The 11,781-nt window shown below is 31.8% G+C and overlaps 3 protein-coding genes across 3 annotated transcripts; 2 read left to right on the top strand and 1 right to left on the bottom strand.

Moving 5' to 3' along the window:
- The first annotated feature begins 252 nt into the window (after nucleotides 1-252).
- On the top strand, nucleotides 253-2,051 carry LOC111417497 (transcription factor Adf-1-like). Its single transcript, XM_023049795.2, has 2 exons — nucleotides 253-552; nucleotides 610-2,051. The coding sequence occupies exons 1-2, from the start codon at nucleotides 402-404 to the stop codon at nucleotides 1,164-1,166; spliced, it is 708 nt and encodes a 235-aa protein (XP_022905563.2). The 5' UTR covers nucleotides 253-401; the 3' UTR covers nucleotides 1,167-2,051.
- LOC111417479 (signal peptide peptidase-like protein) lies at nucleotides 1,940-5,341 on the bottom strand. Its single transcript, XM_023049771.2, has 7 exons — nucleotides 5,183-5,341; nucleotides 4,608-5,048; nucleotides 3,611-3,781; nucleotides 3,376-3,548; nucleotides 3,179-3,326; nucleotides 2,887-3,128; nucleotides 1,940-2,834 (listed from the first exon to the last, which is right to left on the bottom strand). Exons 2-7 carry the CDS (start codon nucleotides 4,936-4,938, stop codon nucleotides 2,766-2,768), a joined length of 1,134 nt encoding a protein of 377 aa, XP_022905539.1. The 5' UTR covers nucleotides 4,939-5,048; nucleotides 5,183-5,341; the 3' UTR covers nucleotides 1,940-2,765.
- Nucleotides 5,342-6,495: 1,154 nt separating this feature from the next.
- On the top strand, nucleotides 6,496-10,949 carry LOC111417488 (tyrosine 3-monooxygenase/tryptophan 5-monooxygenase activation protein epsilon). Its single transcript, XM_023049783.2, has 4 exons — nucleotides 6,496-7,250; nucleotides 9,389-9,678; nucleotides 9,741-10,101; nucleotides 10,174-10,949. Exons 1-4 carry the CDS (start codon nucleotides 7,187-7,189, stop codon nucleotides 10,227-10,229), a joined length of 771 nt encoding a protein of 256 aa, XP_022905551.1. The 5' UTR covers nucleotides 6,496-7,186; the 3' UTR covers nucleotides 10,230-10,949.
- Nucleotides 10,950-11,781: the final 832 nt, after the last annotated feature.

The following is an 11,781-nucleotide window of genomic DNA, read 5'->3' on the forward strand; positions in this document are numbered from 1 at the left end:
ATGAAGAATTCTTAATAAAAAGCAGGTTAGTTTATTTTTTATATTAAAACGATTAGAATATACGACCTAAAAAGATTTTTTAATATTGACTGCGTAAAGTTGAAATTAACTCCGATAGATGGCACTAGTAAAGGTGAGTTTTTAATAAACGTCAAATGATGACGTTCAAAATGAATTTTGTATGATTATTTTAACCTAAAAATGCAATAAATCAATTTTATTTTTTATTGCGCACACTTTGAGAACCACTGACATATATTACATTGCCGTAGTTTCTGTAATTCGAAGCGCGGCGACACTATCGCTGTGCCGTTGCGGTGCTATACAACCGCAAACCGCTTTGCCAGTTGTGTAGCTGACCGCAGAACGTTCGCGCACGACGCCGCGCCTTATTTTTAAAAATGACATCCTTTTCAAAAGAAGACGAAGAGAAGCTAATAAATATTGTTGCTAAAAATCCAGTGCTTTACGACAAATCTCATGGTAGTTATCGCGATAATTTAGTTAAAGATAAAGTGTGGAGAGCCATAGGGAAGGAGGTTAAGCGAAACAGTGAGTATTTATTTATTAAGGTTAGCTAATAAGTATTAAATTTTGACAATATTGCAGGTGAAGACTGTAAAACAAAATGGAAATTTATTCGCGATGGTTATAAACGATTCAAGAAAAATCATACATTAGGCATTGGTTCAACAGCCGCAAAACATTCCAAACAAAAAAGACACCAACTTCTATTATTTCTAGACGACGTTCCCGAACACAGATCTGGAAGTTCTAATTTACCCCCGTCGCCAGAGGGACTAGAAATTAATGAAGAAATGGAGGAAACTAAGGATCAATTAATTTTAAAGGAACAAGACGCATCGAACGATGATGAGCCACCCTATACAGAGCATAATAGCGACAAGGAGGAGGCAATTGAAGTCGAGATGAAGAGAAGGCTCAAACAAGAATCAATTTTACACCCCTTTAAACAAAGAGATGAACAGAGAATTCCCGCGAAAAAGGCTGATGACGATATAGAATTGTTTGTCCGTTATATGGGTGAAGTATTGCGAAGTTTGCCACCTGTAGAGAAAGCGCAAGCAAAGAAACAGTTGCACGCAGTTCTTTCGGACTATGAAATAATGGCGGCGACATATTTATCTGGCAGAATCGATTATTAGTTTATCTTTTTTTGTTTGGCATATAGTAGCAACTCATTATGTTCATCTTCTAATAAAAAACAATAACAAACTATCGCACAAGTTGGAATTCAGACATTGCGGTCGACCGCAGTCGCAAGGTAGCCTGTGTTTGCGGTCTGCCGCTCACCTCAAATCAATGGTATCGAAACAAGTATAGAACATTTTCGAGTGTACCTATCATCTCTGAAAGCCTTATAAAATACAAAGGAATCACACGAATGTGTTAATCTTGAGTAAATTAGAAGTTGATGAATAGATCTACATTTCTTGTTTTGATATAAATATAGCGAAGTAAAATGGATACATTTGACGCAGACTAAATGATTCAAACTTGTTAGGACGAGGCGCCACAACAGACTCTGCACCAATACAAAAGTAGGCAGTATTTATTGCCTAATTCAAAGTAGAGATTGAGCCACAATAGAGTTCAGCTGCTTTAATGATAGAGACTGAACGAGTAAAAATTATTAAGCCAAAGCGTCACAATACGATACAAAGCGAGGCAACACCTATTGTAATACCTCGGCCGCAAGCGACCTCGGCTGACACTGAATAATGAAACCATATTAAGCCAAGCCATCACAATACACCCTCATTATTATAAAGTTAGGCAACACCATATTACATTGCCCATGACTAAATTAAACCAAGGCCGTTTACAGATCAGTTTAGCAAAGAATATTGTACACCAACACAAAATGTATGATGATTTAGAAATGATGGAATACGTTTTTAGGTTAAAATGATATTAGTTTAGTGAAAATTACAATATTTATTTACATATTTCCAAATTACTCTCCACATTCGCCTTTTTTAATTAAATATTATATCGAATATAATAATAATAAATGTATAAATAAACAAGTTTTTCCCTTTTCTTATTCACTTCCGTTTTCTTTTCCACGTTTTTACTTTTTTTTTTTTTAATTTATATGATAAAAATTAAATCATAACATTTCTTTTTAAACTTTTTGTAGTGGATTAAAAAACGAAAGTTACAAATAAAAAATAATAAAAAATCACAGTGTGTACCAAGTTTTCAAACAGCGCTATAAGGAGAAACACTTACAATCCGTTCTTAACCTCTAAAATAATAATAATAATAACTATACATGTAATGAATAATTTTATTTCTGTTTGTGATTTCTTTTAAATGTGATTCTCGTTATTACTTTTTTTTAGTGTGCAAACTTAAAAATTAATTGTTAAAGGAATTATTTTGTTCGTTTATCAAATTTTTTGATTCAATTAACTAATTATTTATCTTTTCGAATTTTAACACAGCACTAACTACATCGAACGGTTTTTTTCCACCTTAATTCCGTGTAATTGACGTTCTTACATGATTTTTACGTTTCATTAACTATTTACAAAAAAAATTATAATTAAATAAGAAATAATGGAAATTAATGATATATTACACGTTTTTTTTTATTTAACACTTCTTCCGTTTAAACTCGTTTCAACCAAAATTTAAGTTATCAAGTTTAAATTTTCTTAATTAATTATAAAAGTCTTTAATTAGATGATGAACGAATGTCTTTTTAATTTGTTAATTTTATTTTTCCATTTTTTCTATCACACCTCCAAGTGTTTTGCTGTTGTGAACGATTTAAACGGCTCAGACCACATTCTTCTCAAATCGCCCTAATAATACAAGCGGAAATTAATAAGAACATGAAACAACTTCTGTACTTACTTTTAAATAGGCCATAGTTAATAAAGGTAGCAGCGTGAAGGGCACAAGATATAAAAGGGCTGGTTGGGCGGCTTTAAACACCTCCGAGCTAACTGTAGCAGTTAAGAGACCGAGGAAATAGCCGAGTAATGAACAGTGAAAGTAGGTCAGGCGCGATCCGGTCAAACCTTGCGATTTCTTGTACGCATCGTATCTCAGAACGAAGCACAACAATAATCCCGGCATGACGATATCACCAAGACCTAAACAAATTAAATTAATTTTTATTAGGCTACACTTACGCCCTAATTACCCAACATGCTAAAATGACCAGAATTATGTATACTAGGAAAAACCAGCTTCCCCGGTAAAGATAACTTTGGGGCCTCTTTGGCTACAGTCCCCAAATGAAGCTTTCTAGCTACCAAGCCAACGGGGTTATCAGCGGGTCTTGTTGCAACCTAAAAAATGTAAATGTAGAATCATTTAAGAAAAATCGTAAGAACCCACCTTAACCATAACATTTGTGCTAAAAATATACGATGAGAAAAACACCCAAAATACATCATATATTAACAATCCCGTTAATAGTAACGTAGATACTTTTAAACTCGGTAATCTTACGAATGCTATAAAAGCTACGCATAAACCCATCCCCATCGCGTCCATCAATAACCAATGACCTAACCTCAAAAAAATCACAAATAATTATTAATTTCGATTAAAACAACGTTTGTCTTCGTACCTGTTAACACCCAAATGCAAACGATAAACACTGAAAGCGAAAACGATAATAATTCGGCTCCGGTGAATCGGCCGCACATTCCAAAAGAGATTTTATTGCCATCCGAACACGGTCTGATTATGTACTGGCACATTGGGAGGAGTAAAAATGCCAGTGCTACAGTTGCTATTACTAAAAAATAATAATAATGAACTAAAAATTTAAAAAAAAATTTTTAAGGTTATAATTATTACAAATTTTCTTCTCAAGCTCGATTATATAATAATTTGATAAGATTTAATTATCATAGTAATTATTCATTACTTTGATTGAATTCCTTTTTAATTAATCAGTATTTTGCAATCAATTACATAAATTTTAAAAAAAGTGAGGTTAGAGTTAAAAAGATTAAAAAAAACATCATGAAGTTGTCCATTTGTCTATAATATGATAACTAACTTCAAGTTTAAAATGTCAACCTCAAATTTTGACTTATCTTCAGACCCAAGGATAACCCCAAATGTTTCTAGTTTTAGGTCTAGTGTTAGTTCTAGTTTTAGTGCAATAAAAATATGCAATATAGGGATATCTTATGCTAACTAGCACTAAAAAAAATTTTGTTTGAGGTTATAATTATTAAAATTTTTTTTTCTCAATCTCGATTATTTAATAATTTGATAAAATTCAATTTCAAAATAGGACAAAACCCATTATTGATTGCTAATAATTATTACTTTGATTGCATTCCTTTTTAATTAATCACTATTTTGCAATCAATTACTTAGAAATAAAAAAAAAAAAAGTGAGGTTAGACTAAAAAAAGATTATTAAAATTCTAACCTACAAAAATGAAATTAACATAAACTTATTGATTGGTAATAATTATTTCTTTGATTGACTTCCTTTTTAATTAATCACTATTTTGCAATCACTTAGAATTTAAAAAAAAAAGTGAGGTTAGATTTAAAAAACTTATTAAAATCTTAACCTAAAAAAAATTAAATTAACACAAACTTACTTGCCGTACAAATAGCAAACAACATTTGCATCGAATCGAAAAAGAAAAACATCACCAACAACGATATGCTCGCCCCCAATGGTAAACAAAGTGCTTGCAACGTATCCAATGTTTGAACGTTCGTTTCAGATTGTAATTGCGTTGTGGGATGTAACAAACAATTAGTTGTTCCGGCGGCTCTATCTCGAGCTTCTTGTTCCATGTTTAAACTTCGAAACGATCCGTAAACTATCAACAACATTGAAATTAAAAACGTTGAAACACGACTTGAATCTACGATATTGTAAGCCCATTGGTACTCGACCGTTTGTTGACCATTCGCATCAGCCATCGTTAAAACAAATCAATTTTATAATTAAAATTGATCGGGGGACACTTTTTCCTCCTATTTTTGTTCCAATTTTGAGCGCGTTTTAAACACACCCGAGTTAATTTGACTATCTGTTGAACAAGAAATAAACGTACAAATTAAAAAAAGAAAATTTAAAAAAGTAATTGGGTATCAGTGTGCTTAGATTATGATTTGACTGATTTCAATGATTTATGGTGGATTATTTTTTGCAGGGTAACCTAACCTTCTTTGCCGGGTTGTTGGTTCAACTCTGAGAGCCCCGTTTTCGACTGAATTCATCACTGTTCGTCGTTTATGCCATTCATTTTCGTGTATTATTCATTTTTTTTGATTGCGCTATATACATACGGTTATGTATACAGTGACCGCCATGATACATTTCTTCAGAAACTGTTATGTACGTAAGCTCAACAAAAGTTTTTTAAACCAATTTTAAAAGTTTTTGTGTTAAATATGTGAGAAATCAATAAAAATCGTTAATTACAGTTTAATTCACCGAAATTATTGATTATCGTTAATGATTTTAATTAAAACATTAATTTTTCTTGGTATAGAAATTATTTTTTGTGCGTTTTCTTTTGATTGTAGGTGTAATTTTCACCGTAAACTTTCTCCGAGTTATTTCACGCATAAAGTGTTATGTGTGCCCCCTTTTTTGTTTGTCGTAGGTGTTGTTGAGATGATTGTCCGGTTATTGTTCACGAAGTAATTAAGAATTTGTGGGATTTCTCACAATTTTTAAAAATTAATCGTGGTTTTTTATTGAGAGGTTATGCAACCCAAATTACATTTTAAGGTTATTTTGTTCACATTTAATTTTTATAATTATTAAAAATTTATTGATTTAAAGCGACTAAGAGGAGTAAATATAAATTTAACATTGTACGATGACTCTAATTAGGCTGCATAACTGAATCGGAAGTTGATTTTACCAACTTTGTTTGATCACACCATGGTTAATTATGTTAATTACTCCAAATTAATTATTTTCGTGGCTTTATATAATAAGGAATGAGACAATTTTGGTTTTAATTTAAAATCACAGTTTCATTTTTATAAAATTAGCTGCAAACTGTTGATTTTCCAACCTCTACAAATAAAGCATTTTTATTTAGTTTAATATAATTTATAAGTAAACGTTTTTCTTACCAGATTTTCCTTATTAATATCTTTTTTCGGTTGAGCTTAAAAGCTTTAGAACATCATAATACTCTGTATATCCATGGAAACAGGAGATCATAACCTAATAATTTCGTTCTAACCTCAAAGTGTTGCTATTTGCAAGATTTTTAATGAAATTATAAGCTTAATATTATTCATTTTTCCAATATTAATTGTTGTTAATTAATAATAGGAACTTGATGAATGAGTTTGTGTATCTAGGATGCATCGAAGATAATCACGGATTGTTCCTCTCTGTTTCTGACATTGTCAAAATAAAATTAATTGAATTTTTGAGGTTATGACATATCAGTACCCCTCCAGAGTGCCATGACGCCGCAAAACATTTCTCATTTGTTCTTGGAGTATAAACAATCAATCCGTCAAAAAAAATTTATATCAATCACTCCAATTTTTTTATTTTCATAATTTCTAGAAGAACCATCCCGTTTTTTAACCGACGTCCTTCACATCTTCCATCCTAAGAAGCCAATTCGAGAAAGATTTAAAAAGAAATTTTAAAAATTAAAGAAAATTTGACGAGAGAAAGTAATTATTAAAAGACGAAGCTCCCTCTATTGATCGGAAGCGGTAATAACGACTTGGAAACGTGAAATTGGGTGTAGAAAAAAATTTTTACATTTGGTAACTGACGTCACACCGTTAGGCGGCTCTTTTAACTGTCGGTAAGTTGTAAGCGCTGTTTTACCATCTTCGGCAGAGACACGAAGGTGTTTCGCGAGTTTTGCGTGCGCGTCAGTTGAGTCGAAGCTTAGATCGTGCGGCCATTTTGGTTGCACAGAGGGCACAGAGAACGAAAGCATCTTTCGAACCGTGCGGTGTGTTAAAGAAGAGGAGAACGTCGCAAGACTCCGAAGCTTATTTTATTATTAAGAAATAAGTGAATAGGGGGCGAAGGAAAAGGCAACGCCCGGGAACAAGAGACGACGTTTTGAGAGAAAAAAGTAGTTCGCGGCGCGGCGGTTCCCCCGGTTCCGGTATTTGTTGGTTCTTCAACACACTTTCGACGAACCCTTAAAAAAGAGTCATCCACATCCATCCGATAATGTCCGAGAGGGAGGACAACGTGTACAAGGCCAAATTGGCCGAACAAGCTGAAAGATACGATGGTGAGTTGTATTTTTTATGTTGATTTAGTTTTTAATGATAAAATTATCATTTTTTTGATTTTAAACTAAATAATTTTTTTGAGATATAACCTAACTTTCTCTTAAAAACCCCCTTTTTTATTTTATTTTTTTTAATCGTTTAAAAAATCAATTTTTCTACCAAACTATACTATTTTTTGGGGGCCCCCCGATGTTGTCATGACAACCGGTTGGGGATATTGATCTAGTTCTCTGGGACTGCGCGCGATGATGAGAGACGAAGACGGATCGAAGAGAAATGGGTTAGAAAGGGATGGAAAAAGGGGCGTTCGTCTGTGTGGGTGATTTTTTTCTTCTCGCGATTCTAAAATTTACTTCGGGGTCACCGTTAAAAACTACGCCCCATTTACCCCTTAAAACGTCGAAATAATTTCCCGAAACCATCTTTTTAATCAGTTTAATAAATTTAAATTAGGGCGTTGTTCTTCTTTGCATTTTCTTCAACTTTGTTAACAATTAATTCAATAAAATTAATTTTTAGGTTATGTCACCTCACTTTTTCTTTCCCCTTTTTGCTCCTTATTGGTTGAATCGTCAATTTGTGGTTATTTAAAAATAAAATTAAGTTTTAGTTTGTTCAAATTGGTGGTAAATGTTGCTAAATGCGATAACTTCTTAAATACAGTTTGAGGTTAATTCATAACCTCAATCGATACATTATTTTATTTTTAATAAAAAAATTGACGTTTCTAAGATGGATAAAAATCGATAGATGGCGTTTCAATAACTAAATTAATTTAATTCTACTTCTTATGGCTGGTATTGTGTCAAAGTCAATTTTTCTTAAAACGGCGTTAATCCGCTTGGAATTTCTCACCAACGATAAAATATTGTACCGTTATTATTAACATACGTTAAAAAACGTGAGGAATTTCATTTAATGACGTATTAACATATTTAGTTGAAACGAATTTTTTTTTGAGGTTATGTCGAAAAAAATCTTTTATTTAACTTATTATAAAGTAAAAAGAAAAACGGAAATAATTTCCACGTGCCTAACGTCCTCGAGTACACTCACACCGGAAGTGCACGGTCGCGGGAAACCAATTATAAAATTATTACCTCTTAACAAGGCGAGTTTTTTAACCTTTTTTTATCTCTTACGAATCAATATTTGCCTTTTTTTAGTTGTTGTTATATTTTTATTATAAAAATGCGTTAACACACTCGTAATTGTTATCAATTAATCTATTTTTTTTTAATTAACAAGTTTGTATGCGGAGGGAATTACTCACAGCTGACTCATCGACCGTTCTCGTACGTAAAATCGTTTTTAAACCGTCGATCCTTTTCAGACAACGACAGTTGGTGTCGTTTTCTTTTTTAAAACCATTTTCTACGTGCCTTATGGTTAATATAAAGTGGAGGTCAATAACCTCTTTGTATTTAAATTATTTTGCCATAAAAAAATCTAAATAATTAGTTGTTGATTTTTAATTAACTAATAGATTTAAATTAACTAAGATTATCAAAAACTATTTATTAGCGGTTTATTTATGACGTTTTGAAGGTTATGTTGCTTACTTAAAAACAATTATGTTTTTAATTTTTAACAAATTAATTATTAAATTTACATCCCTCCGGATAAAATTAAGTTAAATTTGTAAATAATTTTTTCTAAAAATGAATTGGTTTACTAGTAAAATTTTCGTTTCATGGATTGGTATTATTTTTTATCCTACTGTCCAAGTTTTGTATTGAATTTTATTAAAAAAATTTCGAAAAATATGGTTATAATGCAAGTAATTATACTTGATCCCACAATTAGGTTAATTTGACTTATTTCAATAACATTTCTATATACATCTGAATCTTTTTTCACCCTAATTTACCCCATTAACCTAATTTTTGCCCTTTAAGGATTTCTTCATGAAAACTTATTATTGAAGATCCATTTTATGGTTATTCTTTAATTAAATCGTTGAAAATATAAATCTCATTTAATGTTTTTGAAGTTATGTTGAAAATAATTAGAGGTTGGTAACACTTCGCCCTGAAATTCTTAAAACGTCAAAAAAAGTTTTTTGAGGTTAATTTTTATAATTTCACATATTATATCAATACAAAAAAATTTGATAAATCGGTTTAAATTTTTTTAGAAATGGTCGATGCGATGAAAAAAGTGGCAAAACTTGATGTGGAGCTAACCGTGGAGGAACGTAACCTGCTCTCGGTTGCTTATAAGAACGTGATCGGTGCCCGACGAGCATCGTGGCGGATAATTTCGTCGATTGAGCAGAAGGAGGAATCAAAGGGAACTGATGATAAATTGGAAATGATCCGGCAGTATCGCGGTCAGGTTGAAAAGGAATTGAGGGATATCTGTTCCGACATTTTATCTGTTTTGGATAAACATTTAATACCGGCTGCTTCGACGGGAGAATCCAAAGTAAGTTAATTAACATTTTTTAATGATATATTTGAAATAATTTAATTTTTTTGTTGAATTAGGTGTTTTATTATAAGATGAAGGGTGATTACCATCGATATTTGGCAGAATTCGCGACGGGTAACGATCGCAAAGATGCAGCGGAACACTCCTTGGTAGCTTACAAAGCGGCGAGCGATATCGCGATGACAGAGCTACCACCCACGCACCCAATCCGTTTGGGTTTGGCGCTAAACTTTAGCGTCTTTTACTACGAGATTCTCAACAGTCCAGATAGGGCGTGTCGCCTGGCGAAGGCAGCGTTCGACGACGCCATCGCCGAATTGGACACGCTTTCCGAAGAAAGCTATAAAGATAGCACGCTCATTATGCAGCTACTCCGAGATAACCTTACGTTGTGGACCAGTGACATGCAAGGAGATGGTTAGATGAAAATTAATTGATTGAATTTATCAACTGTTTAAGAGAGCTAATTTTAAATTGTATTTTTTGTAGGTGAAGCAGAACCAAAAGAGCAATTGCAAGATGTAGAAGATCAGGACGTGTCATAACTGTCTTAAACAAAAAAAATTTATATGGGGCACGAAACGACGGCCCCTTTAGGAGCCCTGGCCACCATCGTTAATATAAAAAGGGGGTTATTTAAAAAATAACGTGGGAATGAGAAGAGGGTAGAGAACATTGAGTGTGCAGAAAAAAAATAATAATAAAAGTGTTGTGCATAATGGACGCTCTATCTACTACTACTACTACAACTACTACTACCGGAAGGATTAAAAAAAATAACACGTAACTACACAAAAAAATGATAAAAAATTCGAGTTTAACTTGAAAACAAAAAAAGTCGAGAAAAAAAATTAATAATTTTTTTTTGATTTAATAACGAGGGTGGCCGCCGCGTACATAATGTATTATTATTATTAATATTATTAGCCGTAACTTTATTGTAATCTGTGTGCGATTGAGTGAGTGCGAGTGAATGTGCGATTGATTCTTTAATTTTTTTTTTTTTTTTTGATCAATTACAAAAATAATGTGAAAATGAAGTTAGTGCGAAAGATATTAATAAAAAAAGAGAATGAGTATTTGATTCGTGTCTTTCCGGACGTTTACGGATTTTTTTCGTCGCGATGCTAGAAAAAAACGCCTTTTTACTACTACAACTGCATTATTATTATTATTAACTAATAATCTAGCAAGTTATAAAAAGAAATCATTAAATCACATCCATTTATTATGTGAAGAAAGAAAAATGGAATAAGAAAATGAAATGGAAAAGAATCGGAAACAAAAAGAAAACTGACAACCACCGAGAGCTTCTTATAATGGTAACTTTAAAGGTAACATTAAAAAAAAATTGGTTATTTAAAATAATTTAGTTTTTTATTTTGAGTTTTAAGTTATTTCCTTGTTAAAATGAATCGTTAAGGTTTATAATAAACCTTGGTAATAAAATAAAAATGAGGTTGCTGTCCGAGAGAGAATACGAAAAGGAAATAAGTGAGATTGAGTGTGTTGTTGGTTTTTTTTCTTTTTGTTTAATTGAATGTGTCGAATCTCTTTTTGGATTTAATTTAACTTAAAAGAAACACGCATACAAAAAGAGGTTATATTTTTCTAATTGAGTCATTCCGTATATTTTTTACATTTTAATTTACCCCTAAACACGAAATATTGTATGTACTTAAATCTCGAGGTTTTAATGTGTATTTTTTTTAATCTTAACATCACCATTTAGCAGGATAATTTTTGTATAAATTTTTTTATCAGCGCTTAGGCGGTTGTTGGTTGAGAAATGAGAAAAGCGTTGCTGGCCCGTTTTATAGCGTACTGTTTCCACTTATACATATATACATATATTTTTTAGATGTGTAGGCCCCTTTTTTTATGGAAAAGTGAATTAAACTTCAAATTTATGTTTTAAATAAAGAAAAAATTTACTTCTAAGTGCGTGTGTGAAGCTGTTTTAGATGAGTATGAGTAAAAAACAAACAAATTGCTGTAATTATTATAAAAATTATTGAAAAAAAAAAAAAAACCGTAATTTTAATTCCCTTTATTCAAAAATTTTGACAGTTTATAGGTTATGTTTGTTGTGTGGTG

The sequence above is a fragment of the Onthophagus taurus genome, unplaced genomic scaffold (assembly GCF_036711975.1).
Source record: "Onthophagus taurus isolate NC unplaced genomic scaffold, IU_Otau_3.0 ScKx7SY_16, whole genome shotgun sequence".
Classification (NCBI taxonomy): Eukaryota; Metazoa; Arthropoda; class Insecta; order Coleoptera; family Scarabaeidae; genus Onthophagus; species Onthophagus taurus.